General features: G+C 40.6%; 17 protein-coding genes across 17 annotated transcripts; 8 read left to right on the top strand and 9 right to left on the bottom strand.

Annotated features, from left to right (window-relative positions):
- Positions 1 to 136: 136 nt before the first annotated feature.
- On the bottom strand, positions 137 to 1,165 carry DI49_5374 (aldo-keto reductase superfamily protein; the record flags this gene model as incomplete). The annotated part of the gene is made up of 1 exon (XM_018368365.1): positions 137 to 1,165. The coding sequence occupies one exon, from the start codon at positions 1,163 to 1,165 to the stop codon at positions 137 to 139; it is 1,029 nt and encodes a 342-aa protein (XP_018218945.1).
- A 918-nt stretch (positions 1,166 to 2,083) lies between these two features.
- Positions 2,084 to 4,051, top strand: RLM1 (Rlm1p; the record flags this gene model as incomplete). The annotated part of the gene is made up of 1 exon (XM_018368364.1): positions 2,084 to 4,051. The coding sequence occupies one exon, from the start codon at positions 2,084 to 2,086 to the stop codon at positions 4,049 to 4,051; it is 1,968 nt and encodes a 655-aa protein (XP_018218944.1).
- A 1,374-nt stretch (positions 4,052 to 5,425) lies between these two features.
- RPS6A (40S ribosomal protein eS6) lies at positions 5,426 to 5,950 on the top strand (the record flags this gene model as incomplete). The annotated part of the gene is made up of 1 exon (XM_018368363.1): positions 5,426 to 5,950. The coding sequence occupies one exon, from the start codon at positions 5,426 to 5,428 to the stop codon at positions 5,948 to 5,950; it is 525 nt and encodes a 174-aa protein (XP_018218943.1).
- A 364-nt stretch (positions 5,951 to 6,314) lies between these two features.
- On the bottom strand, positions 6,315 to 7,766 carry GLR1 (glutathione-disulfide reductase GLR1; the record flags this gene model as incomplete). The annotated part of the gene is made up of 1 exon (XM_018368362.1): positions 6,315 to 7,766. The coding sequence occupies one exon, from the start codon at positions 7,764 to 7,766 to the stop codon at positions 6,315 to 6,317; it is 1,452 nt and encodes a 483-aa protein (XP_018218942.1).
- A 308-nt stretch (positions 7,767 to 8,074) lies between these two features.
- On the bottom strand, positions 8,075 to 9,451 carry SSU1 (Ssu1p; the record flags this gene model as incomplete). The annotated part of the gene is made up of 1 exon (XM_018368361.1): positions 8,075 to 9,451. The coding sequence occupies one exon, from the start codon at positions 9,449 to 9,451 to the stop codon at positions 8,075 to 8,077; it is 1,377 nt and encodes a 458-aa protein (XP_018218941.1).
- Positions 9,452 to 10,315: 864 nt separating this feature from the next.
- NOG1 (putative GTPase NOG1) lies at positions 10,316 to 12,259 on the bottom strand (the record flags this gene model as incomplete). The annotated part of the gene is made up of 1 exon (XM_018368360.1): positions 10,316 to 12,259. The coding sequence occupies one exon, from the start codon at positions 12,257 to 12,259 to the stop codon at positions 10,316 to 10,318; it is 1,944 nt and encodes a 647-aa protein (XP_018218940.1).
- A 316-nt stretch (positions 12,260 to 12,575) lies between these two features.
- On the top strand, positions 12,576 to 13,400 carry SEC62 (Sec63 complex subunit SEC62; the record flags this gene model as incomplete). Its single annotated transcript, XM_018368359.1, has 1 exon — positions 12,576 to 13,400. The coding sequence occupies one exon, from the start codon at positions 12,576 to 12,578 to the stop codon at positions 13,398 to 13,400; it is 825 nt and encodes a 274-aa protein (XP_018218939.1).
- Positions 13,401 to 13,661: 261 nt separating this feature from the next.
- On the top strand, positions 13,662 to 15,161 carry EEB1 (medium-chain fatty acid ethyl ester synthase/esterase; the record flags this gene model as incomplete). The annotated part of the gene is made up of 1 exon (XM_018368358.1): positions 13,662 to 15,161. The coding sequence occupies one exon, from the start codon at positions 13,662 to 13,664 to the stop codon at positions 15,159 to 15,161; it is 1,500 nt and encodes a 499-aa protein (XP_018218938.1).
- Positions 15,162 to 15,232: 71 nt separating this feature from the next.
- PNG1 (peptide-N4-(N-acetyl-beta-glucosaminyl)asparagine amidase) lies at positions 15,233 to 16,324 on the bottom strand (the record flags this gene model as incomplete). The annotated part of the gene is made up of 1 exon (XM_018368357.1): positions 15,233 to 16,324. The coding sequence occupies one exon, from the start codon at positions 16,322 to 16,324 to the stop codon at positions 15,233 to 15,235; it is 1,092 nt and encodes a 363-aa protein (XP_018218937.1).
- A 190-nt stretch (positions 16,325 to 16,514) lies between these two features.
- ERI1 (Eri1p) lies at positions 16,515 to 16,721 on the top strand (the record flags this gene model as incomplete). Its single annotated transcript, XM_018368356.1, has 1 exon — positions 16,515 to 16,721. One exon carries the CDS (start codon positions 16,515 to 16,517, stop codon positions 16,719 to 16,721), a length of 207 nt encoding a protein of 68 aa, XP_018218936.1.
- Positions 16,722 to 16,823: 102 nt separating this feature from the next.
- On the bottom strand, positions 16,824 to 18,305 carry MSY1 (tyrosine--tRNA ligase MSY1; the record flags this gene model as incomplete). Its single annotated transcript, XM_018368355.1, has 1 exon — positions 16,824 to 18,305. The coding sequence occupies one exon, from the start codon at positions 18,303 to 18,305 to the stop codon at positions 16,824 to 16,826; it is 1,482 nt and encodes a 493-aa protein (XP_018218935.1).
- A 213-nt stretch (positions 18,306 to 18,518) lies between these two features.
- MGR2 (Mgr2p) lies at positions 18,519 to 18,860 on the top strand (the record flags this gene model as incomplete). The annotated part of the gene is made up of 1 exon (XM_018368354.1): positions 18,519 to 18,860. The coding sequence occupies one exon, from the start codon at positions 18,519 to 18,521 to the stop codon at positions 18,858 to 18,860; it is 342 nt and encodes a 113-aa protein (XP_018218934.1).
- Positions 18,861 to 19,191: 331 nt separating this feature from the next.
- On the top strand, positions 19,192 to 19,737 carry INA17 (Ina17p; the record flags this gene model as incomplete). Its single annotated transcript, XM_018368353.1, has 1 exon — positions 19,192 to 19,737. The coding sequence occupies one exon, from the start codon at positions 19,192 to 19,194 to the stop codon at positions 19,735 to 19,737; it is 546 nt and encodes a 181-aa protein (XP_018218933.1).
- Positions 19,738 to 19,896: 159 nt separating this feature from the next.
- ATG21 (Atg21p) lies at positions 19,897 to 21,387 on the bottom strand (the record flags this gene model as incomplete). Its single annotated transcript, XM_018368352.1, has 1 exon — positions 19,897 to 21,387. One exon carries the CDS (start codon positions 21,385 to 21,387, stop codon positions 19,897 to 19,899), a length of 1,491 nt encoding a protein of 496 aa, XP_018218932.1.
- A 276-nt stretch (positions 21,388 to 21,663) lies between these two features.
- On the bottom strand, positions 21,664 to 23,061 carry ELP4 (Elongator subunit ELP4; the record flags this gene model as incomplete). The annotated part of the gene is made up of 1 exon (XM_018368351.1): positions 21,664 to 23,061. The coding sequence occupies one exon, from the start codon at positions 23,059 to 23,061 to the stop codon at positions 21,664 to 21,666; it is 1,398 nt and encodes a 465-aa protein (XP_018218931.1).
- An 804-nt stretch (positions 23,062 to 23,865) lies between these two features.
- FMP30 (N-acetylphosphatidylethanolamine-hydrolyzing phospholipase D) lies at positions 23,866 to 25,272 on the top strand (the record flags this gene model as incomplete). Its single annotated transcript, XM_018368350.1, has 1 exon — positions 23,866 to 25,272. The coding sequence occupies one exon, from the start codon at positions 23,866 to 23,868 to the stop codon at positions 25,270 to 25,272; it is 1,407 nt and encodes a 468-aa protein (XP_018218930.1).
- Positions 25,273 to 25,615: 343 nt separating this feature from the next.
- MSD1 (aspartate--tRNA ligase MSD1) lies at positions 25,616 to 27,592 on the bottom strand (the record flags this gene model as incomplete). The annotated part of the gene is made up of 1 exon (XM_018368349.1): positions 25,616 to 27,592. The coding sequence occupies one exon, from the start codon at positions 27,590 to 27,592 to the stop codon at positions 25,616 to 25,618; it is 1,977 nt and encodes a 658-aa protein (XP_018218929.1).
- Between the last annotated feature and the right edge of the window lie 233 nt (positions 27,593 to 27,825).

Here is a 27,825-nt window from a genome sequence, read left to right as displayed (position 1 = left end):
AACGAGCGATTAAAAAAAAGGGAAAATTTAAATGCAAGCGGGATGGCTAATCATATGTGGCGCAAATCAACGGGTCGTTTCGTGATAATATTTTAGTTATTTAGCTTTCTGTATAAAGTTACGAAAATGTGTGGTCCTAGCTTACTTGCCTCTTAGGTCTGTAGGGCTCTTCAAGGTATTTGACCTCTTCCTCTGTTAGTGTGACCTGTAGCGCGGCAATCGCTTCATCCACCCTTGATGTGGAGTTCAAGCCGACAATGGGGTAGCAGCCCTTGTGCAGCACCCAGGCTATGGAGATCATGGCCATGGAGACATTCTTGTTCTTAGAGATCTTCTCCACACGGTTGATGATTTCCTTCTGGTCGTCTTCGAGAGCGTCCAATTTCAACGCTTTGATGGTAGGGTCACTCATGTGTCTGTCTGTGTGTTTGTCCAAGGGTCTTGTTAGGATACCCCTTGCGTTAGGCGACCATGGGATTAAACCGATGTTGTGTCTCTTAGCAAACGGGATCAACTCGCGCTCGTCCTCACGGTTGAGCAGATTGTAGTAAGATTGCGAAGAGATGAACTGAAACCAGCCATATTTGTCTGCAATAAATTGCAGTTCTGCAAATTCGGTTGCGAGCATGCTCGAGGCTCCGATGTACCTGACATCGCCTGCTTCGACAACGTCATTTAGCGCCCTCATGATTTCCTTCATTGGTGTTTCATGGTCTAATCTATGGATTTGCAAAAGATCTATGTATGTGCCCAGTCTTTCCACAGAGTTCTTCACACCAGCGATTATGTGTTTTCTAGACAGTCCTCTCTGATTGGAGAGCTCCAACTCTTCAAACTCACCGATTGTAAATCTGTGATGCAAATCCAGTGTTTCATCAATGGGGAGATAAATCTTGGTCATAATGACCACCGTTTCTCTTTTGATGCTATAATGTTCCAGAAACTCCTTTATAATCCTTTCGCTCAAACCATTGGAATAAAAATCCGCCGTGTCAAAAGTGCGCAGACCATTATCGTAACAGTGCTTCAAGATCTTGAAAATCTGGGCTTTATCTTCAATGACCCAATCCGCCCATTTCTTAGAACCGTACGACATACATCCAATCAAAATGGGCGATATCTTTAGACCCGAGTCGCCCAGTCTTACTTGCTTAACCAAACCCATCGTTCTCACTGGTGTATGTTACTGTATGTGGTTTACAGAGAGGCCACCAAGATAATGAGATAGTCGCTATCCAGAAGAAGCGATCCATTGGCCAAGAAAAGTTGCATTGAGCTTTTATATGTGCGGCAAAACGCTGACGTGTTTTTCTAGTTGAAAGGTTTCGTCGTACAAGGCCATGTAAAAGTATTGCTGTGTTGATTTCCCTATATTACCTTACGTAATAAAGACGGATATCAAGAAACCCACGATACAGCAAAGGTTGAGTGAGCGACGTCTTCGGCTTCCAGCCTAGCAAGACCGCGAAATGCAATTGTTATCGGGAGGAAAACGGCTGCCAAAAGGCGTTTTGCACGACCTCCGGAGCAAGATGCTAGTACACGGCTTACACAATGGCAGAGGCTGACTAACGGTTACCTAAAACCATATGGAGTTTCTTGATATGCCCTGTTCCTCTATTCTTATCGCTACGCTATCTCAACGCCGCCACCTTTTCGCATCCGGGTGATGAATGCCAAGCCTTGAAAGCAAAAAAAATTAAATCTGAAAATAAAGATAAAAAAAAATAAAAAGCGAAGAAGAGGTGGAGGCTAATTATAGAAACAGACATGATCTTCCCTTGGCCGAAACTGTTAAAGGCGAGACAAAAAGAAACGTAAGCAAGAATTAGCCTGTTCCAGACCGCCCAACAAGCTCATCCAAACTGGAACTGAATATTGCTACTAGCCGACCCACTCTGACTTACTGAAAGCAATTGAAAGCCGAACTAGCAGAATTAGTACTTTTTAACTTTTATTTTTCAAGGTTTCTATTACGTTGTGTGGTGAATATTCTCCCCGGAACAAAAGCGTGAAAAAAAAACAAACATAAACCCAAAGGTCGCACGCTACATTACATTATAGAGTTACTTGTACTTCCAGAATGGGTAGACGTAAAATTGAGATCCAAAGGATTTCTGATGATAGAAACAGGGCTGTCACCTTCATAAAGCGTAAAGCCGGGCTTTTCAAAAAAGCCCATGAACTCTCCGTTCTTTGCCAAGTAGATATAGCCGTTATCATACTGGGCTCCAACAATACTTTCTATGAATTTTCCTCCGTGGATACGGATGATCTGATTGATCATTATCAGAATGACAAAAACCTTCTTCATGAAGTAAAGAATCCCTCCGATTATGGAGACTTCCAGAAAAACTCATCTGTGAACATAAACCAAGAGCTCCTGAGATCGTCGATTGCTAATAAGCCTTCTAAATCAAATATCACTCCGATGAAGCAGGTGTACAATGATGACGATGAAGAGGATGAAGAGGAAGAAGAGGCACATATTAATCTTCAGATGGAACAGCGCGCGAATACAAGATCTTCCAGTAGACAAGTATCGAATACACAATTGAAACTACTGTCGCCCACCGCACTTATTTCGAAAATGGACGGCAATGACAATAGTAAACGACATCCTGAAAATGCATTGCCGCCCTTGCAACGCTTAAAGAGATTGAAACCGGATCCTCTACAGGCTAATAATAGATCTCCACAACAGCAACAACAACAACAACAACAACAAAATATATCGAGACCATACCACAACAACATGTACAATCTCAACCAACCTTCATCCAGTTCATCCTCTCCTTCCACGATGGATTTCCCCAAGTTGCCGAGTTTCCAGAACTCTTCGTCTAACACCCGCCGCCCACCACTCTCCATCTCACCAAATAAGTATAGTAAACCCTTTACAGCCTCAAGCACCAGAACTCCTAAACAGGATCACAAGCTTGACAATAGTAATAACGATAATAGCGGTTATTCACAGCCCTCTCCCAACTCCTTAGAAGACTCAATTCAACACACTGTTAAAGCTAGAAGGAAAATGTCCGTGAGACCAGTGCTTCGTGTAAGAATCCCGAATAACAACTTCAGCTGTAATTCTGCCATTACAAGCGAACCTTCTTCCGCATCATCCACATCGGGAAACGGGAACAGTTTAGGGTCTTCGCAAATTTTAAAAGGAAACAAGACAAACCGATCTGGTAAGGCTTCACCACTTTCGGCGTCCGCCTCCGGACCCTTGACTCTTCAAAAGGCTAGCAATGGCAGAGTCGTAATAAAATTGCCCAACGCAAACATGTCTTTGATTAATAATACTACTAATAATAACAGTAATCACCATCATCCATATTCATTCGGAAATGGCTCTTCACCACTCTTCTCTGCAACTCAACCATATATCGCGACCCCTTTGCAACCATCCAATATTCCTGGTGGACCTTTTCAACAAAACACGTCCTCTTTCTTGGCTCAAAGACAAGCCCAACAATATCAACAACTCCCTTTCAAAAAACAGAACCAACCTGCCCCGCTAACTACAACGTTGGCGGGACGTCCTCCAACCTTTTCGGGACCTGAAAACGGCAATGGCCCCCCAACTGGTTCATTACCATCGAAGTTCGTACACGATTTGATGAGCAATTCTCCAAACGTTTCATCAATGCCAATGTTTTCAGACTGGGCAATGGGGCCCAATAGCGCCAGGCCCATACATTCTGTACCCGGTAATACGAATAGCGCTGGTTCATTCCCTCCTATACCTACAAGCATGGCCCCCAACCCCAACAATAACAGCAATAACAGCAACAACCCCAACCCCAACAATTACTACAACAACACCGAAGAGGCCCCTGTAAATGGACCTGCTGCGCCTGATCATTCTAGTGACGGAGACATAAGTAATCATCCCAACTCAAACACATATGATGTTGCTGCCTCCTCATACAATGGAAATACCGGGCTAACTCCATATATCAATGCTACTCAAACACCATTAGGTACGAAATTTTTCAACTTTTCAACCGACATTTCGGGAGAGAAAAATTCGAGCAAGATTTGAACAATGTTCAGTTATGAGTACAAATATTCTAAAGCATAAAGAACCTCTTTCTATTACGAAACCACTTTCTTCTATTTTTACTAAGATACGACACACATATTTACGTAATTATATATCCGAAAATAAACAAAACAAATCCATCGCATCAAAATTGCAATTGTGCCAGTGTTTCTACTTGCTTTCTCACGTGCATTACTTGCAGTATCGGTCGATATATACATTTGATAAAGGAGCGAAAGAGCGAAAAACAAAACCGTTGAATTCGTTTTACATCCGTACATTTGCAATACACAATAAACCCATACACTAAAAAACTGCAAAGGGCCGGTACATCATGAATGAAAAACTCAATAGTTCGTGGGGCGCATCGGATTATCAAGGAATGCAGAAAATTAGTGGGCGGCCTAGCTGGAGGTGAGTGCGCCTCTAGACAGAGAACGTCTCAGAGTTCTCTCTAAACCGACTCTGCTGGCAGCGCCCCACGCCTCGCTTTTGCCTCGATTCTCTTGCAGGGCAGGCATCTCCTTCTAGCGACCTCTAGGGCAAGGCAATACCTAGGTAGCCTCTAGGTGGGAAGCTCCAGTATCCCATGCGTAAGGAACATCAAGATATTGCAATTTTCTGAAATTTAATGTGAAGCGTCACTGAGTACATGGTGATTAGTTATTATTTTTATTCAGATTTTAGTTTTGTTTTAAAAACATTGACAAAAGAGTGAAGACAGACTATACATCATGAAGGTATGATTAAGAACGCTACTACTGAGAAGCAATAGAGAAACTTTTGTTCGTGAAGTGAAGATGCAATATACTTATGAAGATCAAAAAAAAAACCATGCAGCAATTGAAACAACACCTTGAGGATTTGCCATAGATCATATTTCCTATTGAAAATGAAGAGCACAATCAGACTATCATATATTTACCATTTGACCGACTTATATCCCTCCAGTGAATAACACTGACAGAACGCAATATTGTATATTCGAGTTATTCTGCAAATCGAACTGTAAAGTACTACTAGAAACATTTGATTGAGACGTTTTCTTTTTCCGCGAAATTACATGACTTGGTATTTTACTTTAGGCTTTTTTCTAGCATCACAAAGTTTCTCTCACTACTAAGCTTCAATATCTTTGATTAATATGAATATACTAACAATCTTTCTTAACACTACGTTAAAAAATATAAACAGTTGAACATTTCTTACCCAGTTAACGGGTCTCAAAAGACCTTCGAAATTGATGATGAACACCGTATCCGTGTTTTCTTCGACAAGAGAATCGGTCAAGAAGTTGATGGTGAAGCCGTTGGTGATGAATTCAAGGGTTACGTCTTCAAGATCTCCGGTGGTAACGACAAACAAGGTTTCCCAATGAAGCAAGGTGTTTTGTTGCCAACCAGAATCAAGTTGTTGTTGACCAAGAACGTTTCTTGTTACAGACCAAGACGTGAAGGTGAAAGAAAGAGAAAGTCCGTCAGAGGTGCCATTGTTGGCCCAGATTTGGCTGTCTTGGCTTTGGTCATCATCAAGAAGGGTGAACAAGAATTGGAAGGTCTAACTGACACCACTGTTCCAAAGAGATTAGGTCCAAAGAGAGCTAACAACATCAGAAAGTTCTTCGGTTTGTCCAAGGAAGATGATGTTCGTGATTTCGTCATTAGAAGAGAAGTCACCAAGGGTGAAAAGACTTACACCAAGGCTCCAAAGATCCAAAGATTGGTCACTCCTCAAAGATTGCAAAGAAAGAGACACCAAAGAGCTTTGAAGGTCAGAAACGCTCAATCTCAAAGAGAAGCTGCTGCCGAATACGCTCAATTGTTGGCTAAGAGATTGTCTGAAAGAAAGGCTGAAAAGGCTCAAATCAGAAAGAGAAGAGCTTCTTCTTTGAAGGCTTAAGTTTAGAAAGTAACAAGGTATAAAATCTTTTATCAAAAAACTCCTTTCTTATTCTGTATTTTGTGTATTTTTAAGCTTAAAATCAAATAACTTTATTTTTTATATAATAAAACAAAGAAAAATAATCATATGTATTGTAAACGAGAGTTGAAATGATTTGTTATTAGAAAATGTTATTGATAACCTCGCGTCAAATTTTAAAGAGTTCATGTTATTGAAAAACAGGCACGCTTAGCATATATAGCTTACACGCAGCCTTTGTTTCAACCATCTTATTGAAAATCGAATCCACATGTTCAAAAAGTTCAGCATAGTTACAATGCCTTTTGTATCCAGTCAGATATAATTACTACGATTTATAGTCTTATCTCATAGTAACCAATTCTTCAGCGCTGGTTGGATGAATGGCAATGCAATTGTCGAAGTCAGCTTTAGTAGCACCCATCTTTATGGCAACACCAAATCCTTGCAAAATTTCTGCGGAGGAATCACCAACAATATGCAAACCGACCACCTTTTCATCTGGTCCAGCACAGACAATCTTATATCTTGTTGGTGATTTTTCTTCTAACATGGCATAGTACATAGCAGTGAATTTGGAATTGTAAACTTTTATGTTTTCCTTACCGTACTTTTCAATGGCCTCATTTTCAGAAATACCAATGGAACCTGCTTCCGGATGGGAGAAGATTACGCTAGGGACGTTTTCGTAATCTAATTTAGCATTATGAAATTTTTTTGGCCCGAACAATCTATTAGATAGCGTTCTGCCTGCTGCGATAGCAACTGGCGTCAATTCAACCTTGCCGACAACATCACCTAAAGAATAAATGTTAGGAATGTTGGTGTTTTGGTATTCATCAGCAATGATTTGGTCATGAGAATTCAGCTTGATACCTACATTGTCGGATCCCATACCCAGATGGGATTTACGTCCAATAGTCCAAATCAATTCATCAACGTTTTCGATGAACTTTGAGTCGTTCAAATAAATCTTCAGTTTGTTGGTTTCTTCATTCTTTTCCACCTTGACAACTTGGGATAATTTGTGAACATTGATACCTTCATTCACATAATGGTCAGTAATTGTGTTCTGAATAGATTCGTCAAATTTTCTCAAGACAGTTTCACCTCTAATAACCAAATGTGTTTCGGATCCTAACCCATGGAACACACCTGCTAGTTCAATACCAATATAACCGGCACCGACGACAACAACTTTCTTAGGTTGTTGTTCCAATCTGAAGAACCCATCAGAATCGGTACCTAATTCAAAACCCGGGATGTTTTCTGGGAAAACAGCCTTACCACCTGTGGCGACTAAGATATGATCAGCGGAATAAACTTCAGTAGTGTTGTCCCTTTTCTGCACCTCGACTTTACCATCTTTGTCGAATCTGGCCCAACCAAATACAACATCAACCTTTTCTTTGTCTAGATTTTTTGCGTATATACCATTCAACCTGTGGACATACGCATCTCTCTTTTGCTTAAACTCTGGCCAATTGAAAGTCAAATGCTCTTTATCTAATGGAATGTTCTGGTACAACCCATATTCCTTTGCGTGAGAAACTCTATTCGCCAGGTCAGAAGCGTACCACATAACCTTTTTAGGAACACAACCGACATTGACACAAGTACCACCAAGGGCTTTAGATTCGATTAACAAAGTCTTTGCACCGTAGGATGCAGCTCTTCTTGCGGATGCAACACCTCCTGAACCACCCCCAATGACTAAGTAATCGTAGTGTTTAATATTCGTAGACATAGTTCTTATCTGTAAAGTTTTGAAAGATTGCTTGGCTGTAGAAAGCATAAATTTTGTATATAAATATATACGCACGGACTTTGACAATTAAATTGAACAGGACAGCAACAATTCCAATCTGTAATCGATTCTTATATTCTTTGCACTAGTCCTAGTTCTCAAATGAAATGGCTCCGAAATTTTCGAAGAAAAATGCAGAAGGGTCGTGCTTACTAAGTGACGTCAAGAAAAACGGTACAATGACAAGCACCAAAATATTAGTGAAGAATAAGTCGGCTTCAGCCCAATCCATTGATTACTAATGGATGAGTCGCGTTTAATAGCTTGATAATTATGTACATATATAGACAAGAGTCTTATGTTAAATATGTACTATCGATAGCCGAGTTTGATTCCTCCACACTTTCGATGCTGTTGAAAGGAGAATTGACAGTCTTCTCCGTCCCTTCCTCTGATAAAAACGAAGGTTTACGGGCAGCATGGAGGATCGTTTTCAGGTAACCATACAACGTGCACGAGAGGCATAAGATTGACCAGCAAACACAAATACCACCATATATGGTAGCTATGACTCTGAATGCATATAAGGGAACATACTGGTTGTATTGCAGATACAGCTCCTCGTTTCCCAAAGACATGGTACCCATCGGGAAAGTCATCCCCCAGAAACCTTTATGGAAAGTGTAGATCCTTTTCACTTTGCCTGTTTCATTGTCAACAACTCTTTCATTGTAGTATGATAAAATCGAAATAAGGGAAATTACCGTAAAGAAGTAACCCATAGCGATTAATGCCAAAGCAAATGTCATGCCCAGAACCTTGAAACACCACGGAACCATAATGGTTAGTATTTCTTGTTCCATGGTGATGTTTTCCCTTGGGTAGTATTTTTCTACATACTTTCTTATATTGTCAGTAAGCAACAAAATACCAAAACTTCCTTGGCCCAATGGCCCCAATACCAAGAACAACGTAAATACCTGCGTCATTGGTGGTATCTTATTGATGTAAAGATTCCAGAAGTATATTGTAATCAGAATAAAGACAAATATAAGAGCGTGTAGCCAAACCAGAGCACAGATGACCAGTGTTAGCAATTGAATATTCCTATCAAAAGTGGTACCGAATATTTTTGACATTGTAAATGTCCCACCGCTCGAAGCGACAACGACCAGCGGAATGATATCTAGCAACAGTACGCTTTTCATGTGGTCGGAAGCCATTCGTGAACTGTATGAAGAGTGATTTCCAACCCCGTCCACGAAGTAGTACTTTTGCCAGATGAGGAATGAAATCCCCCAAGCGGTTACTAAACAAACCGCGAGGTCATACCACCACAGGACGTAAACAAAAATGATCAAGTGCTTGGCATTCGCAGGGCTTGTCGTGGTAAATTTTTGTGACAGCGCCCCCAAAAAATTTATGATTGTTACTAATCCCATGGGATAAGTACCCCAAAATAAATTGTACTTCAGACTTCTGAAATATTCATTGAAGTAATCTCTAAAGCTTTTTTCTTTGATATAGATGACCATGTGCAAAAGCTGCAGCGCCTGTACAGAGATGAAAATCAAACATGTAATGGCAAACATGATGTACGAGCAAATCCTCAGCCACCTCGCCGGATACGGGAAGCTGTACAGAATATTCGATGAAATACCGACCCCCATAACCATGACAAACATGAAAGGGTTGAAATCCCTTGTGGCAGTGAGCATCCAACTAGCGACCATTCTCTGCTATGTTACCTGGTATTACCTCTCCTTTATGTTGTGACGTGTATTTAGATCCGTTTGTATCCTGAATTCGATCAGTAGTCGTTGTTATAGCGTGAATATAGATTGTATACTCTTTATACGCGGGATACTCGTATGACTAGGGTCATAAGTTTAAGGTTTAACGAGAAAAGGAATCATATACTGATCAACTGTTCTGTCTAAAACTCTTTGCTTAAGTATACCAAATAAGAAAATTGAGCAAAATAAGCAAATTAGTCAAATAGGCAGCCCGAATGTGCCAAATACAACGATGAGTCTTTTACTTTTTAAGATTTCATTGACTTTCAACATTTCGGCTACAGACGGCCCAAGGATGAAAAAAAAAATGATATGATAGTTTGCAGAATGTTTATTTATTGATGGGAGACACTAATGTTGCATTATACGATGTGCTGCAAAATAGGAGCGGTCTCTTCTTTGTTTCCGTCTGGGAGACTAATTACGAGATGACTTATGTGGTGCAACTCTTATTTTACTGTGGAGCGGAGAAGTCGCTTTTACGTCTTCGATTTTCTTTTTAGGCTTGATTATCACGCGCTTAGCCAGCAACACAATACATTCCAGCAAATACAGAAGCCTCGTTGTTGGAGTATCTTAAATCGGTTCTTTATTATTATACAGAGTTAAATAGACTTAAAAAAAGAGAGAGAGAGAGAGAGAGAAAAAAAAAGAAACCACTAATAGTGAAAAAAGAAAATCAAAAATGTAAATGATAATCCCACCAGCCCAAAAAGATTAGAATGTTTTGTACGCACATTCATATTCATATTCATATGTTTTTTAGAGTACATGCAAAAGGAAGAATAAGAAGTAGAGAGATCAACGGAAATCAGTCTTACCGACACCACGCTTACCACTGAACAGATGCTTCGATAAGGAAACAGGGTTGTGTCTATCAGATTCACCTTGTTTGGCGTGTCTGTTTCTATCTCTTCTCTCCATCTTAACGATTCTGTCGGCCTTGGATCTCATGGAACCATCAGCAACACCGTCCAGCAATCTATCGGTTTGTCTCAACTTGATACCATTGTCGGTGGAAGCTGTCAAAGCATCTTGTTCACCAAAGACAACATCGGAACCTCTTTCGACATAACGGTTCTTACGAGCAGCACTCTTTTGTTTATCTTGTAAGGTTGACATGTCATGTCCCAAAGTGGACATGTGTTCTTCCATCTTCCCGAAGGATTTGGTTAGTTTGGAACGTGGCATAATGGCCTTGTTCTTTAATGATTTTCTATTTCTTGCTTCAGCAATCATCGTCTTTTGTCTATTTCTGATCCATGAAGCTTTGTCCTTGATATCATCCACTTCAGATGCTTCGAAACCGTCGTAGATTTCTTCTTCATCGTCCGAGTTGTAGAACCCTTCGTTTTCCAGTTTTTCTTCTTCTTCTTCCAAAGCTTGCAATTTGGCAGCGATTTCAGGATCCAAGAAATCGTAAACGTTCTTACCGTCCAAGATTTCGGGCATGATATCGTTCTTCCATTCGTCGTCATCCAATAGATATTTGTCCTTCAAATTAACATTGAAGACACCAGCACCACCGTTTTCGGCTTCAATATCTCTGGCCAACCTTCTTCTATTTGGATCTTCAGGGTCATATTTCTTCAGGTTCTTAACAGAGTCTGGGATAAATGGTGCTCTCTTGACATCATCTCTTGCTTGAGGTTGAGCAACGTGAATCTTATTCAAGACATTGTTGATTCTTGATTGAGATTTCAATTTGTTTTCGATTCTAGAAGCCAATAATTTCTCACAAGCTTTGTTTCTAACTTCCATAACGTTCTCATCTAGTTGACATGAAGAAGTCATGATTTCAACACCTGGAACCTCCTTAACGGTTTCCAATAATTGTGCACGTTCTTCGTCCAAATCTTCTGGTCTGATGATATCAGTTTTGTTGATAACGACCATGACGGACTTGTTAGCGAATAGAGGCTTGATGGAGTGGAACAGCTTGACTTGTGCTTCGATAGTGAAACCACACTGTTCTGAAAGATCCATGAAGTATAAGACACAAGAACGCAAATGAGCAATGGCATAGATCGATTGCATTTCAATATTGTTCATTTCTTCGGTAGGTCTATCCAAGATACCGGGGGTGTCGATAGCTTGAAATCTCAAGTATTTATAGTCGAAATGACCGACGTACAAACTCTTGGTTGTGAAAGCGTATGGTTGAACATCAACATCCGACTTGGTGATGCATCTCAAAAATGAGGACTTACCAACATTTGGATAACCACAGATCAACAAGGTTCTGGTGTTTGGGTCGATGGAAGGTAATCTACCGATATGTTGTCTGACTTGCTCCAAGTAAGCCAATGGGTCCTTTAGTTTCTTGACGATGGTGGCCATTCTACCCAAAGCGGCTCTCTTCAATTGCTTACATTGAAACAAAGATTGACCGAACTTCAGCAATCTAACGTAATCTCTAGCGACTTGCTCCACAAGAGACTTGGCACGCGAAATAGCAGCCAAAGAGATCTTGTAATGATTCTTTTCGTATAAGGTATCCATCAAATCCCTATGGAAAGGATGGACATCGTTAATGTTGGGGAAACCTTTCAAAATATCTTCAAACTTCTCCACAAAACCTTCACCTGTGTATTTAACCTTACGCATGTAAAATGCCCTAATTCTTGTGATCTTGAAACCAGGTCTGATCACAGTAGGCGTCTTTCTTTGAGTTCTGTTCAAGACAATGTCTAGCAAATCATTTGCCGGAGCGACAGTAGGGATATCCTTCCATGATAGTTGCATCTTCGGTGTAGTGAGAGGTGGATGTGTATAGCTCGGAGGATCGCACTTACTATTCTTGGCAGACTGCAACTTCTAATCTAGAACTTGTTCTTTATATTATACTACAATAAAGTAGCTAAAAAGTGAAAAATTTTCTTTGCGATGAGCTGCGGAAAACTTTTTTTTTTCTCTCCGGCTGGAAAAAGAAAGAACAGGATATCGCGTGCGACGGAACAGACGTGTCGTTTTCCCAATGTTGGCATACAAATCAAGAGGGAGAAGAGTTGGCTTTTGCCAGTATAAAGTAAGGTAGCAGGCAAGCAAGCAGACCAGAAACATGTCAGCCGTAGATCAAGGTAGCAATGCCGGAGCCAGTGTCAATGCCGGGTCGGCCGTTGCCATTGCCAATCTTTTGCGCAACCATAAGGAGCTGAAACAAAGGCAGGGCCTGTTCCAGGCCAAGCAGACAGACTTCTTCCGTTACAAGAGATTCGTCAGAGCACTGCACTCGGAGGAGTATGCCAACAAGTCTGCGAGTCAGCCAGAGGTGTATCCGCCTGTACCTTCTAGCAAGATCGAAGACCAACTTAAATCACGGGAAATCTTCATTCAACTTATAAAGGCACAGCTGGTGATCCCAGTGAAAAAACTGCACAGCCAAGAATGCAAGCAACATGGGTTGAAGCCAAGTAAGGACTTCCCGAACTTGATTGTGTCGAACAAGGCACAGTTGGATGCCGACGAGTACTTCGTTTGGAACTACGACCCCAAGACCTACATGGACTACGTGATCGTCATTGGTGTCGTGTCCATCATACTGGCCCTTGTGTGCTACCCGTTGTGGCCGCAGTCCATGAGACGTGGTTCATACTACGTGTCTCTGGGTGCCTTTGGTCTCTTGGCAGCCTTCTTTATCGTCGCTATTGCAAGATTGATTCTATACGTTTTATCACTGGCTGTCTACAAAGACGTGGGCGGGTTCTGGATCTTCCCCAACCTGTTCGAAGATTGCGGTGTGCTGGAGAGTTTCAAGCCATTCTACGGATTCGGTGAAAAGACTACCTACAGCTATATAAAAAAAATGAAAAGAATGAAGAAAAAGCAAGCCAAGAGAGAAACTCATAAAAAGAAAGCTATCGACGAAAAAACTGTCCAAAACTAGCCCCTTTCATACTCTATATAGCACCCCTTATAAACTATCTTTATCGTAACCTCTTCATGGCATCTGCACGTGTACGAACTCCGAACCAAGTTGAATCAAAGCAGTCACTACCACCACCTGCTTGCATCGCTTCTTAATACGGTTCCTAGCAGAGACCAAAATCCATACCGCACATACTTAACGGCGATTGCTTCCTTAAACCCGGCCGGTTTTAAGAAGCGCTTGACCGGAAGGTTGCTTTATAGCGGCATTTACTGACACATGGAAATAGGCAGTGATTATATAAAAGAGTCTGCAACTCTGCTTGCCTGCTTAGGTTGCATCATTTTGGACTATTTACTCGAAGACTGCAAGCTATCAAAGAAGTTCGTGGCCTGCTATTATATTAAAATGTTTCGCTCGGGCTATTATCCTACTGTCACTCCAAGCAACTGGGGCTATAACGGCACTGTTAAACACGTGCTGGGGGAGAAGGGCACTAAGGCGCTAGCCTTCAAAGGCGCCAAGCGTCAGGTACCTCTTGATGAGTTTGTGGCCAACTACGTTCCCACGCTAAAGGATGGTGCGAATTTCAGATTGAACAGTCTGCTTTTCAGCGGCTACTTACAATCATTATACTTATTGAGCGGAGATCTTTCCAAGAAATTCCTGGTGTTTTATGGTAGAGAAATTTTGGAGTTTCCAGACGGCGGTATTTGCACTGCAGATTGGGTCATGCCTGAATGGAAAGAACAATATTCTTTGGATGCCAAACGGGCAACCTTTAACGACAAGTTGTTTACAAAAGACGAGCAAGCCACTCATCCAAAAGACTGGCCTCGTCTGCATCCAAGGACGAGATACCTAACCTCAGAAGAGCTTGAAAAATGTCATTCCAAGGGGGACGAATGTCCTTTAGTGGTGATACTTCATGGTCTTGCCGGTGGGAGTCATGAGCCTTTTATTAAAGCCCTATCCGAGGATATTACAAAAGTCGGCGACGGTAAATTCCAAGTGGTGGTGCTTAATTCCAGAGGCTGTGCAAGATCGAAGGTCACAACCCGTAGTCTCTTCACCGCCTTGCATACAGATGACGTTAGGGTTTTTCTGAACCGCCAGAGAGCCAGATTTCCTCATAGGAAATTATACGCTGTAGGGACTTCCTTTGGAGCTGCTATGTTAACGAACTACTTGGGCCAAGAAGGCGACAACTGTCCATTGAACGCCGCTGCCGCTCTATCGAATCCGTGGGATTTCGTACACACTTGGGATAAGTTGGCCCATGATTGGTGGTCCAACCATATATTTTCTAGGACACTGACCCAGTTTTTAACAAGAACGGTCAAAGTAAATATGAAAGAATTACAACTGTCTGAAAAAGTTGAAGCGTCACACAAACCCACGGTTGAGAAACCGGTCTTCTTTACATATACCCAGGAAAACGTGGAAAAGGCTGAAAAATTCACAGACATGCTAGAATTCGATAGTCTTTTCACTGCTCCTTCAATGGGCCTGCCAGACGGGTTAACGTATTATAGAAAGGCAAGCTCGGTAAATAGATTGCCCAATATTAAAATTCCAACCTTAATCGTCAATGCAACAGATGACCCGGTTACAGGCGCAAACGTCATCCCATACAAACAGGCTAAAGAGAACCCTTGCGTTTTATTATGTGAGACCGACTTGGGTGGTCATCTGGCTTATCTCGATAACGAAAACAATTCTTGGCTAAGCATACAAACTGCAGAGTTTTTGAATAAATTTGACGAGTTAGTGTTATAAAAAAAAAAAAAAAAAGGTGTTCATAGATAAAATTCTTTCTTTATACATAATAATTTGTTCTTTTTAAGTTGTTATTTACCGTCTTCCCCACGCTGCGCCTTCCAGACTGCCGACCCACTTTCTCGTCCAGGGTTAGAAGTCTTTGAGCCCTCGGCTTTCTTTTCTGTTTCCGTTTCATTTGCCTTCCCAGTAATCAACTCTATCTGTTCTTGCTCATCGCGACATGCTAGTTGGTATATCTCTTCGTCATTTAATGTAAATCTTAGTCTTTTGGTTATGAATTTGCACAGAAAACTTAGCTCCTCTTCCTTAATTTGATCTCTGGGCAGCTCGTTTTGCAAAATGTATCTTTTACTGACGTCAACAACACCATCTTTACTAAACGCAATACAATAACTCATTTTCTTGTTCCAATTAACCGAGTAGATATACGGCTGATCAAACGCTTGTTCACAAGAATCAACATGGACCCATCTTTTTAAATATGGCGAAAAATATTCACACCAGACATGGTCTTCTCTATTCCAGACATAACGAACTTCTAATCCAAATGATTTTAGAATCAAAGTGAATAAGTTACACCATTCACCACATCTACCCTGTCTGGTTTGTAACAGCTTGATTGGATCATTATAGCGTGGGAACCTCGTGACATTGCGACACTGGTTACATTCATAGACCTCAACAGATCCACATTGAAATTTAGACTCTTCTCCATTGGGCCCTTGAATGCCCATAGATGTCATATTTTCTGATGTGTTCTGGCCACAATGATGACAATCTGGCTTATTGCACCATTTGAAAAACTCTTGCTTAAAATAGCGAAGCAACTCCCTCACTAGGTAATCTGAATACACATTATCGCCTTCTCTGTGCCCCTCTTTGGTAAACTCGTGATCCACGTTTTTATAAATTAAATCCAGATCTAAGGTCTCCAAGACAACAGAGTGCCACGAGGGGTTGTCATAAATCGAACAGAGGTGTTGTGTCTGTCCAAAAAGCCCTTCTGCCAACTGGTTTGAACGAACTAAATTTTGAAACTTTATATTTTCTACGGGTTCAGTTTTCTTGAATTTCGATAGTATAAAATCTTTATACTTAATTAGAAACATGTTGGCCAGTGCGTCAAAGTCTATTGTATTTCCGTCAGGTAGCACGTCCATTGTTTCTCTATCTTTTGTCCTGTTGTGGGGCTTGCACCTTATATTCCTGCATATCAACGATATCCTTTTTTCTTCGCTGCGTACTGAGAAGATTACTTTACGAACTCTTGCAAAATATCAATATTGTATTCGAACGTTCAACACAGAGCAACAAGCAATAGTGTTTGCATGACTATCAACTCAGGTACACATGAGGCCACGTAACCTAGGGGTTTTGGTTTTGGGCCTTACTTACTCCGTGCTTCTCACCAGTTTTTCTATATTTTATTGGTTGCGCAATAATGAATCGTTACTACACTATTGGTGTGTATTGTCGCTATGCCCTGCAACGCTCTGGCTATGGGCACTTATATCCTGGTGCGATAGTGAAATGTTTGCAAGCAGTAAAGACGAATAAGCAGTTATAAATTTATTTACAAGCGTCTCGTGCATTGAATGGCGTAGCGTCATCATACACAAGTTTATTTATGTACACGTGTATAATTTATTGTCTCTTTTTTCAATGCATTTCTATTATAAAGCATTTTTGCTTTCCTATCCTCAAAATCAATACTTGATCGTCTATTAAATAAGGACCCCACTCGGCAACGTCCTCTTTGACTTTGATTCTTGAATGATGTAAATAGATGCTTCCTTGAGAAAGTTTCCTTTTGGCTTCAGAAATTGAACAGTCCCCTAGTTTAGCGATTAACTTGACTAAGTTGTCCTTCTTATCTGCATGTTGTAGGATCTTGGCCTTGTAACACAGGTCTTTCAATCTGGCAGCAGATAAAGTGCCGTCATAATGCCCAAAAATAACGTTAGAAAGCGTCTCTGAGTCTGTACCGGATCCAACTCCATATAACATATCAGTAACTTCTTTGGCTAATAGCGTTTGGCCATGACGTAGATTAGGTGATTTGATATGCATTTCCATAACAGAATCGATTTCATTTGAACTTAAGAAAGTGAAGATTTTCAAGAACTTGGACACATCAGCGTCCAAAGTATTGAAAAAAAACTGGTAAACGTCATATGCTGTGTTTATTGAAGGGTCAATGAAAACAGCGTTACCTGCACTCTTCCCGAATTTCTCACCTGTTGCCGTTGTCAATAAGGGCACTGTAACACCAAATGGCACGCCCTTTTTCTGTGTAGGCTGTAACCGATTGATAAGGTCAATCCCTGCTGTTATATTCCCCCATTGGTCATTGCCACCAACTTGTACACTGACGTTCTCTTCCTTATACAAATGATAAAAATCGTAAGCTTGTAAGATTTGATAAGTAAATTCATTAAAACCAAGACTATTTTGACTTTCTAGTCTCGAAGAGACTGAATCTCTCGCTAGCATTGATTGCACCCTGATGTGTTTACCAAAATCAGCCAAAAAATCCAACATTTTGATATCTTTCCACCAGTTATAATTATTTCTTGGCGTGTATTTCCCATAAGGCTTGATCCCTCTTCTGTCGTGTCGATCGGTGTAGTACTTTAATCCATTTTGGAAAAATCTCTGTAGTTGTTCCGATATCGATTGGATGTTGTTTTGTCTGATATCATTCTCCATAACGTCTCTTGCGGTTTTCCTCCCACTAGGATCTCCAACTTTCCCAGTAGCTCCGCCTATAACCGTCACAACGTCGTGTCCTTTGACGTAAAAGTGTAACAAAACCATTAAAGGAACTAGATTACCCAAGTGCAATGACTGAGCAGTGGGATCCACCCCACAATAAAGTTTGATCTTTTCATTGCAACTTAACCTCATCCGTAGGTCGTTTTCTGGTTGTGAGACCTGACATACTAAACCTCTTTGTTTGAGTTCGTCCAAAACATTATTACTTCGAGAATTGGGTGTTTCTTGCGTTTCTGAAGAACTAGTCGTGCACGAATAAAGTCGGGTCTTATGCCATACTTTCGTATTTATTCTATGGTGAGTCACTAAAGGTACAATCCTCTTCCCACTATTTACCAAATGACTACAATTTCGTATTTCCAGCATACTCGAAGATATCTCCCTACAGCCGGCTATAATCCATTAAAATTTGGGGCTTCTTTCTTGGCTTCTTCATCCAACCACTTTCCATTTTCTTTTGAAAAGGGCCGAACAAGAACAACAATAATTGGTAACTCCATTACCTTTGCCCAAAAAGGCACACCATACCAGATCATATACGCACGTAAAGCAGTCCAACCAAGCGCACGATAAGATAAGATGCCACCTATGCCACAAAGTTATGCACAACAGCAACCTTCAAATTGGGACAAGTTCAAAATGGGGTTGATGATGGGTACCACCGTCGGCGTTTGTACTGGGATTCTATTTGGTGGATTTGCCATCGCTACTCAAGGTGCAGGCCCAGATGGTGTTGTTAGAACGCTAGGTAAATACATCGCTGGCTCAGCCGGTACTTTTGGGTTATTTATGTCCATCGGGTCTATTATTAGAAGTGATGGTGACTTAAGCTCAGCGCCCAATCCTAACTTGAATCTACAGCAACAGGCAAGACTTGAAATGTGGAAAATACGTGCCAGATTCGGTATGCATAAAGATTGAAAGGGAAATTTTGCATATCCACGCCCTTTTACATTTTTCAATATCTTATACGCCGACTACATACCTTTCTGTTTTTATTTAAGATATCTATCAACCTGTTTATAAATCTACAAATACCATGTATTTAATCTATATTGATGAATCTCACTTTATTGGTATATTTTATGCCTGAAATACACCCGTATCGTTTATCGTCCCTTTCACATTACTCCTCTGAGTGGGGCCACTTACGGCAAGGATAATAAAATAAAGTCATTATAGAAGGAATATGCTTCATTTGCAATCCTAAAAAAAACAGAAGAGACAAAAAGTAAGGTATACAAGTGATACCATGCTAAAAAGAAGTTCCCGGATGCTTACTGCTGTGAGCAGAAACAAATTATCATCTAGGTTTGCCGTTACCTACTACCACAAGACTCCCTTAAGCCAACAACAGAGAGCTACTACAACACCGCAAAATAAAATTAAGAGCTTGGAAGATTTGGTTAATTTGAATTCTCTGGATGGCGTTGATCCTGAACTAATACGTAGTCTAATTAATGAGCGTACAACAGAATTGAATATTAAGAACGAGTTAGATATGCTCAAGAAATTTTGTAAAGAGGAGAAAACAGTCCACGAAAGCCCAATGAAGAAATTCGTCAGGCCTCTTTGGATGTTCATATTGATGAGCTCCTCTGTATACTTATTACTTCATCTCACGTGGTGGAAATTAGAACGTGACGAGAGAGAAAGTGAATTAAAACAAGAAGTAGAAGCCTTGGAGTCCCAACTGAATAAATTAATCAACCAAGATAAGAATCACAACAGTAGCAAAGACGACGAAAATACGGAATTATCCGATGCCAAGCCTTGGTTTAAAAAATGGTTTTGGTAAGACTGTGCTTTCTGCTTTTCTTTGTTCTTTTCTTGAATATATCCTTATCTTTATAAATAGCTTCATTATATCATGTTAAAATATCACTGTCTATATATTGTACCGAATTCATTCGCATTTAGTCATCTATGTAAAAATATGGAGAGCCACGCATATATATTACATAAATTTGTTATTTTTGGTTAACACACATTCACCAGGTCTTGATGGAATGCTATATATACTGAATGTTCCATCATCCGAGGCGACATAAACTTGATTAGGAAATTCGTCTGGAAACCCCAAGCAATTCCTATTTGATTCATTGACTGATATGTGTGCGAAATTACGGCTCAGATTTTGGTTGGGAATTGAAGATTTTATCTTTTTAGAGAAATAGTTTGCAAGTCTTGGTTTCGGTATGGATGTTTCTTTAGGACTTCCCACACTAGGATTAGAATTTGCTGCTAATATCTCTTCTTCTTCATTCCACTGACCACTGCCAATAGCATCTCCGGGAAGGCTAGCAACTTCATCAAGCTTGAAAAGATGAATAGTGTCTGTATCGCCTACACACCCAATCATAGTCATGCTCTTATCGAAAACCAGCTGATACAAATTGCATAGCCTGGTGCCACGCCTAAATTCTTTAAACAACGACCTGGAAGATGCATAATCTGAATCGACCCCGGTATGAAACACTCTTATGATGGTTCCTTTATCTGAGGCGGTGGCAAGTAGTCTACCATCATGACTCACAGCTAGACATGCAACATTTCCCTTATGTACAGTATTCAAGTAGTTAAGTGGTGTCACGTTCAAAGTATCATATATCACCACATCATGCAATACCTCTGAGTTGGGCTTATTCTTTTTGGGTGAGCTATATGCAGTAAAGCACAGTATGCTCCTATCATCGTTACTTAGTACCATTCTTGGCCTTATTCGACTTCTCAAGGAGTTTCTCCTGCTTCTCACACTCCCATTGGAACTACTTGCGTTCTTCTGCGTGGCGTTTGATAGTAGATTACTAGCAGTTCTGTTCAAATTCGCAGAATCTCCATCAAAAGCGCCCGTATTCGAAGTATTTATGCATGAAGCGGCTTGAGACCTCTTATAATGATCTTCCCAAAGGTCGATAGTTTCCAGTGGTTTCATGCAGGATATATCGTAGATGAAAATCTGATCACTCTCCAGAAGCACACACATTCGTTTCCTATTCATTACTACGTCGATAATTTCATGTGGGAAGACAATTTCACAGATAGTCGATTTCCGTTTGGTGTTGACAATTTTTAGCTTTTTACCCTTGTTCAAACCTTGTCCTCTGTCTGCTATGGCGATAAGGCTAGTTGAAAATAGCATTTCAATGACAAACTCTCCTTCTTTTAGTATATTTCCTGAGACAAGGGCATTGTCGTCGTTATCTTCCTCCTCTTCCTCCGCATCGCCATTGTCACGAGAACCATTACTTATCAATATGCTATCTTCATTATTTCGTGATTCCGAATTTGTAATTATGTCACTACTATTCCCATTTTTGCTCTTTGAATTCTTAGTATCAATTTCAAAACACTTACCAAAGGGGTCACAGTTATAAATCGAAATTTGATGAGATGACGCAGCAACCACACAACATGTCGCGTCTTGATTGAACTGTAATACTTTCATATCCTATTTATGTTTGAAATGGTACGTAACTTAAAGGACTGGAAGTTTCGTAGCTGCAACTCTGCCCAACTTTTCCTAAGTAATTAGCAATCATTCCACTTTTTCATTTTTGACATGTAACCGATACCTTTTTTTTTACCTTACAAATATAACCGTTTGGGTTCAAAAAAAGGTTATGGATATAATAATTGTATGTAACTAATAAGAAAAAAAAAACAATAAGCATTTATAGAAGTGATGTTATTATACATGCTGGCGGACCAAATGGTAGGAATTTCAATACTCCAACGAGATTCTGGTTTTCTTAGCCGGCTTATTGTGTGAGACTTCATTTGGGCTATCTGAATGAGGATGGGAATGCGAGTGTGACTGGGGCTGTGGTTGGTCTGGATTTGAAGAACCTTCAGCGTCGTCCACAGGTATACCCCATTCTTCGATCTCGAACCTCTTTCTACCGTTTCTAAATGCCCATTCCGACCTGAGAACCCTCATTTCACCGCGATCTGTGAAGACGGGCAATTTCAAAATGTGGACAAGACCATGCTGAATCTTCCCCGGTTGGGACTTGTAGACACGTTCTAAAAATTGCGACATTTCTTGATTGAAGGGCTCCAAGTCAATAACAGAATCAAACATGTTTCTCAGTATTACCAATAATGGAGGCGTAATGATATCTGTGGATATCGAGGCAAATAGTACAACCCTTTCATCATATTTCTTGACTAGACTTCTTATACCATGCAGTAGCCCAATTATTTCGGATGACGCAAACATTTTAGGCGGATACATTGCCGGGTGTAGTAAGGAGGGGATGACAATTCTTATCAGTTTCTTGTCGTTCTTTTTAATGATTTGCTCCATTTGACCCAGGATGGTGGAGATAGGCTGGGTTGGGGCGATGAATGTTAACTCAGATGCTATGGGGGCAGGCATCAAACGAGATGTGATTTCGAACTGATGATTATAGTCCTTGTATTCGGAACTTTGTTGCGTGTCACTTTTGTCTGGAGAGCCCATTCTCTTCTCATCTGCTAATTTATACTTCCAGGCAATTTTCAGATCCTTGTATCTTGAAGGTGTAGATCTTTGAGTTTGGTTCAAATTTTGAACGGTGACTTTAGACTCCTCTTCAGATATCAGGTTTTTCTTCACCTGTTTACGAGATCCCTTGTATATGCCAGGCAATTCCTTAGCAAACATCTGGTTCAATGATAGAACAATGACATGGGTGTCACCGTTTCTAGTTTTATCAGCAGAACCGTCTGTAATTCTGTTGTGAATAATTCCCTGTGCGGCAAACAGCTTACTAAGGATTGAATGAAACTCGGTGGTAGTCTGCTCCTCTACTAAAAGGGAGTTTCCTAAGGGCAACCCCATATGGCCCAGGATATTGTCCAAATCACTACTTCCTGTAGAAGTAGTAGGTTGAGACGTCGCAGGGGAAGGCCTGATACCTACATGGGTGCTGTCCAACCCGTCCACCCTCTTGGGCTCGTCGGCGATATTCAGCTTCATCAGCCTCTCCGCAGTGTCAGGTAGGGACACGCTGCCAGGGGTGGTTCTATTGGGCCCTCTTGATGGAATTGATGGGGTCCTCGGAGGGCCTCTCATTAATGGGCTTCTAAGACCGCTGCCTCTGTCATTCAGTACTTCTCCTCGTTTGCGAAATGACATACCGGAACACACTCTATCACTTTGTAAGTCTTGAAAACACAGCACTGCTTTCTACACACAAGTTTCTGAAGCACTCACACTCATCGACAACGTCGAATATCGCTCTTGTTATTTGGTTAATAAGCTCATCGCGCGCTGCTTTACCCGGTTTGGTGCCAGAAGCCATCTGCTATTATTATATAGCTGTGCCGCCTGGAGAAGTGGGCCATGGTAGGAAGCTGATGATCGGAATGTTGCTGCTTCTATGTTGTGCTTTCACCAGGGGTGCTTCGTCAACGTGACTACAAGAAAGATGTTGTGGGCTTGCATGCACAATTTGATGAAGAGGGTTCGTGCCCCATCTTAAAAAGCACATTTACCTCGGTGCTCTGGAATACGTAAGGTCGATGTGTCTTTCAAGTGTTGCTTAAAGTATTTCAAAAGGTAAAAATCACTTTTCCAAACCAAGGTGGGGTGATAAGCTACATCGCAGACAACCCTAGTGGGATCTTCTTCCTCGCGCTCTCGCTCGCTATATACCAAGATTACGTAGAAACCTGCATTATAATCTCAAGATAATTCATGCTAATGTTAAACAGTTTCTTTTAGTGGGAGACCAGACATATCGAGAGACTTCTTTTCTCTCTTTAAAGTTTTTCAATTTCTGTTTGCACTATTTTTTGGCTTTTTTACTGTCGTTAAGCAGTTTCCGAAGATTTACTACAAATGTTGAACAAAAAATGATTATAAGATAATAGTGGAAAATGTGGAATTCCGTTTGAAAAAAAGGCCTCATGCCTGTTGCTGAGCTTTTCTGTGCTGCGAATGAACTTTGTAACCCACTATGCACGAATGAGACCTCTGTTTCAGAGGAGGTTACCACTGCCTTGTGAATCAAGGCTACATAAGCCGCAAACGTCGTGGTCGTCGTTCAATAGACATATTTCTCAAAAGCCACGCCCCACGCAGAAATCCTCGAGAAATTTCGTACGTATACTCGTGCTGTCTGTTTTGGTACCTTACACCGGATACGCCTTTTATGTTTCCTTAGCTACCATGAAACAAATCGATCTACGGAATGAAATATGTCAAGAATTGGAAGAAAAGGACACCGATGTTACCTACAAGGGATCCTTGATGAAATATTCTCCATTGCAAGTTTTGGGTCGGTTTGAAAACCCGTTTGAAGAATACAGAATACAGACCGTTTTTGAATTCTTCGCCAATAGAGTGTTCGAACTGTTTGAAAGAAATAGAGGAGGTATTCCGCCCGATGTGCACCAAATGAACAAGCTAATGCCTGCTCATAAGCCTACCTGGGGGCCTGATTTAGTGGGTATTGACCCCGCGGTAGAAATCGCACGGCCTTTGGAATGTACTGTATTGGACGAACCTCATACGCTAACCACCATCGCAGAAAAGAACGACTCGACGGCCCCTGTCTATAACACATGGTTGGGCCAATCTTGTAACTATGCGGTCTATAACGGATTGAGAATACTAACAGATCCTCTGTTCAGTGACTATCTTATTCACAAGACACTAGGTCCCAAAAGGATCTCGCAAATGCCATCTCAAATTACCGAAGTGCCAAAACCAGATATCATCCTCGTCTCCCATAATCATCCTGATCATATAGACTCGGAAAGTTTGGAATATTGGAGTGGTGAAGATTCTCCTTTATGGGTGGTACCCAAAGGGATGAAATCATACATGACAAGTAATGGCTGTGATAATGTCCTGGAGTTATCATGGTGGGAAACTTTGCAAATTAAGAAAAATAACGAAATATACCACATATCAGCTACGCCAGCTATGCATTGGTCTGGAAGATCACTCCTAGATACAAATAAATCGCTGTGGTGCTCCTTCTTATTGACCCATAATGGCACTCCTATACTTTTCCATGCTGGTGACACTGGTTATGTGAAGGACTTGTATGTAAGAATCAAAGAGCGTTTTGGCAAAGGTTGTAAATTAGCACTGCTTCCATGTGGGCAGTATTGCCCTGAATGGCATCAAAGGCCTCGACACATTAACCCTCAAGAAGTTCTTAAGATCATGAAGGATTTAGAAGCTCAAAACGTCCTGGGAGTCCATTGGGGCACTTTTGTACTAAGTGGAGAATATTTCTTGGAACCAAAGGAAAAACTAGAAATGCTGGCTGAGTGGAGCGGTATTAAAGACCACTGTTATTGTCCCGAATTGGGCAAGACAGAACGTTTCGATTAGTCCAACGCTATTCTTATCATTATAAAATTCATGTAAATAGCAGTAAGCTACAGGACACTTGAAATGTAAAATGTTCATTTTTTATAGATTTTATGACTTTATGATTTTGTGATTTTTACATAATATACAACAGAAACAGAATAGGTATTGTTACCTCAATCACGAAAAATAAAAGACCAGGCAAAGAATATAACAGTCATTCCCTTCCCCGCCCCCTCCATTTTCCCTATCATATGCATAAAGTAGATATACAAGTATAATATTTACATAAAGAACCCACCTAAGTACAGCCACAGTGCGGATTTCTTATTTTTCCTATAGCCACTGTAACCTTGGCCTATCCTCACTTTTCCGAATTGCCATATCTGATATTGTAAGCCTCTAAAACGCTTTCGGGTATCACACTTGGACTCTTAACCACCAAATCAGCTCCTGTGATACTTTTGGGAAAAGCAATTACATCCCTTATACTTTCAGTACCACAGATCATGGCGCACATTCTATCAAAGCCAATTGCGAAACCAGCATGAGGTGGTGTTCCCATATCAAAAGCATCCAATAGGTGACCAAATAGTTCCTGTGCATTGTCAATTTTGAGAACGCTCTCAAAAATATAGTTTTGTAATCTCGGATCATGAACTCTTGTAGAGCCACCGCCCAATTCTACGCCATTTACTACAAAATCATAATGTTGACCCAAACACTTCTCTGGGGTCTTCTCTAATTTTTCATAATCATTGAGCTTTACCATAGTGAAAGGATGGTGCGTAGAGCATAGCTTATCCTTCTCGTATTCCGGATAAGCAAACTTTTCCATTTTAACAGGCTTCTCTTCGATGGTAACCGGCGAAAACAATGGGAAATCAACAATCCAAGAAGCAACATCTTTATCGGTGCTATAATAGAGGTTTTTTCCTTTTTCGTTTTGCAACACCAACTGTCTCAACCTTCCCAAAGGAGTGGGATTCTCAAAGATAGAATGGTTTGGTTCTCTGGTACAGCCGCAGATTATGTCACCTTTACGTAATTTTAAAAACTTGGTTATTAAATGAGGATTTTCGAAAGTCGCAATTCCAAGAAAGTTCTCGAACCAGTTTGATTGAGCTTGTTCGTCATTTTCGATTGGAAGCACAATTGGAATTCTATAGTTATAATTGTTTTCATTGGTTAGGAATGACCAATGATTGTCGTATTCCTCCATATTCGAAAAAGCATTTCTTAAGATCATCACTTCAAAAACGGGGAACATTTTGTTCAAATGACTAAACGCGTTGAACTCACTCAAGTTAACAATTTTCAAGTCTGGTGCCCTTAAGTCCGGTTTATCGATACCGTATTCAGACATCGCTTGCTCATAAGACATGCGAAAGATAGATACTGTGTTGTCGTCTTTTTTCGCAGGCACTAATGAACAATTGTTGTTTAAAGTTAATAATCCTCCCTTGTCAGAGAATTTACACCACACATCAGGAACGACCTTCTCGATGACTTCCATAACATCTTCAGAATTAGCAAATGCCATTTCCATGTCAACTTGTGTAAACTCGGGTTGCCTATCAGCTCTCAAATCTTCATCTCTAAAACACCTAGCCATTTGATAATATTTATTGATGCCGCCGGCGATCAAAAGTTGCTTGTATTGTTGAGGACTTTGGTCGAGAGCATAAAACGAGGGTTTCCCATCAGATCTCTTGGTCCTTGTTGGTACTAGAAACTCCCTTGCGCCCTCTGGGGTAGCTTTGAATAAAGTTGGGGTCTCTATTTCCGTAAAGTTCAAATTATTGAAAGAATTTCTAACTTCCTTCGAGATAGAGGACCTCTTCTTTAAAAAGTTCTGAAACTTGGGACTTCTCAGTTGTAGGTAGCGGAGTTCCGGTGGATAACTAGCAGACAATTTGAAATCCTGCAGTTGAGCAGGTTTCTTATTCGAAGCGTTTAATACCACTACGTCTTCCAGCTGTACTTCGTACTTATTCGCTTCCTCATTTGATAGCTTTCTCTTTAAAGAAAGTACACCCTTGGCCTGAATTACATCCTCTAAAGTAAATCCTTTCAGTAACGACTTGTTATCGACCAATTGAATTGTATCGCCGTTACAGTCCCTTAAAAGTCCAAATATCAAATTCTTGCCAATTCTTTTAGGTTTTTGCTCTATCCATCCATTGAGAACCACCTTTTGGCCATTGGATACTTCTTTCAACTGATCTACAGTCGAAGTATTTCTTTCGAATAGAAACTTTTTTTTAATCACACTAGCTTCTGGGAAGCTAGTCAATTGCCTAATGACCGTATATAAACAAACCTTGGAACGGACCAACATGGTCAAAGTTGATAATATCAAAAGCTTTCAAGGATACATACACCGATTTGATTCTCAATGAGAAAAAAGGTTAGATAATAAGGAATTGAAGTTCTTAGCAGCATCAATTGCTTCCTACTCCCGTTTTTACTTATTATTGTCCTTTGACACGGCAGTGAGCTTCTGGAAATTTCATTAAACAAACTTTGGAAGCAAGAAAAAGAAAACGAAACATTTTGCTTGCCATGGACGTT

The sequence above is a fragment of the Saccharomyces eubayanus genome, chromosome XVI (assembly GCF_001298625.1).
Source record: "Saccharomyces eubayanus strain FM1318 chromosome XVI, whole genome shotgun sequence".
In the NCBI taxonomy this organism is placed as follows: Eukaryota; Fungi; Ascomycota; class Saccharomycetes; order Saccharomycetales; family Saccharomycetaceae; genus Saccharomyces; species Saccharomyces eubayanus.
Note: the sequence above shows the minus strand (reverse complement) of the source record. Positions and strands in the feature narration are given on the sequence as shown.